Source organism: Penaeus monodon, chromosome 34, assembly GCF_015228065.2.
Source record: "Penaeus monodon isolate SGIC_2016 chromosome 34, NSTDA_Pmon_1, whole genome shotgun sequence".
Taxonomy (NCBI): Eukaryota; Metazoa; Arthropoda; class Malacostraca; order Decapoda; family Penaeidae; genus Penaeus; species Penaeus monodon.
Window position 1 is genome coordinate 26,274,448 of NC_051419.1, and position 1,208 is coordinate 26,275,655.

The following is a 1,208-nucleotide window of genomic DNA, read 5'->3' on the forward strand; positions in this document are numbered from 1 at the left end:
TGGGGCAATTAATCATATATATGGTTTTGGGAAATTTTGGCAGATTCGAAAATTTCCACACCTCTTTGCTGATCTATACGATAAATTTTATAGGCGGTATACCATTAAAAGTTTTCCCAAAAGGTAAACGTTGCCCACAATTATAATCCCCATGGAAAGTTATGCTTGATTCATATTACATGACAGTTAACTCTGCTGATGTTAATCTATTATCTCGCTAATGATTCTAACAACTGACTACAGTAACATAATAATTCTAATGAAGTACCTGCTGATATTAGTTGCTCGTGTGCTCTCAGTAAGATAATTCATCAAAAAAAAAAGAGGGTTTTCATATAAATTTGTAAATAATCTAAAAATATTTTTTTTCAGACATCAGAAAAGGGTACGCCGATTAAAGATTTTAACTGCAACTATAGTACTCGGGAAAAATAAAAATTTTTTTTTTTTTGGTCTCCACAAACCCCTTCCACGAGAAAAAAGGCACAGCACTCCTCCTTTACCCTGTCTTGTTAAACACTGCACCCAACCCTACCCAAAACCACTCGAGACCGTCGGTACTGGCATGCGCCCCGTTGGGATCAACTCACCAATCGAGCCTCGCCGGGTTTCTGAATCCGCCCCTTTTCATCTGTTATCCAATCACAGCGAGACTCGACACCTTCGGAATGTGGAGCAAAATGTCGTTTAGTTCGGGAATTTGACTTCTAGATTTTGTCTTTCTTTTTGATTAACAAACCCAGAGAAAAAAATAGAAATCAATGCGTTCATTTCACCAACCTAAGTTATAAAACTCAAACAAAAACCTAAAAGGGGGGAAAGAGTACGATCTTCATCACGGCAAAACAAACAACCAGAAAACACTGTAGATATATGCACAAGGATATGTAACACGATTTCATATTACCGCAAGAAAGGTCAGATGCTCGTCAAATATTCAAGCCTTCACATTCACATTCAAATGTCAACGTCAATACCATAGTTACGCGGATTCCCACCAGAGGGCCTTCGATGCCGTTCCAGAAATCTGCTCTTTAAAGTAGCGGACCAGGAATTGGAACGGCGTGACCTCCTCCGGCCTTGAACCTGAATCATTTGTTGACCTAAATTTTACCATTTGAGGCTGACATCTGGTTTCCCTCTTTTGCTTCTTCTCTCTCAGAATCGGGCTATTTTTTGGTTTTGGAGAATTTTTGAGTTTTTTATTT

General features: G+C 38.6%; 1 protein-coding gene across 1 annotated transcript in view; it reads right to left on the minus strand.

Annotated features, from left to right (window-relative positions):
- The window catches only part of LOC119594865 (ionotropic receptor 93a-like), a 36,843-nt gene extending 35,726 nt beyond the window's left edge, over positions 1-1,117 (minus strand). The window contains 1 exon segment of the mRNA XM_037943945.1: positions 987-1,117. Within this exon segment, the coding sequence (XP_037799873.1) occupies positions 987-1,117 (131 nt within the window).
- Between the last annotated feature and the right edge of the window lie 91 nt (positions 1,118-1,208).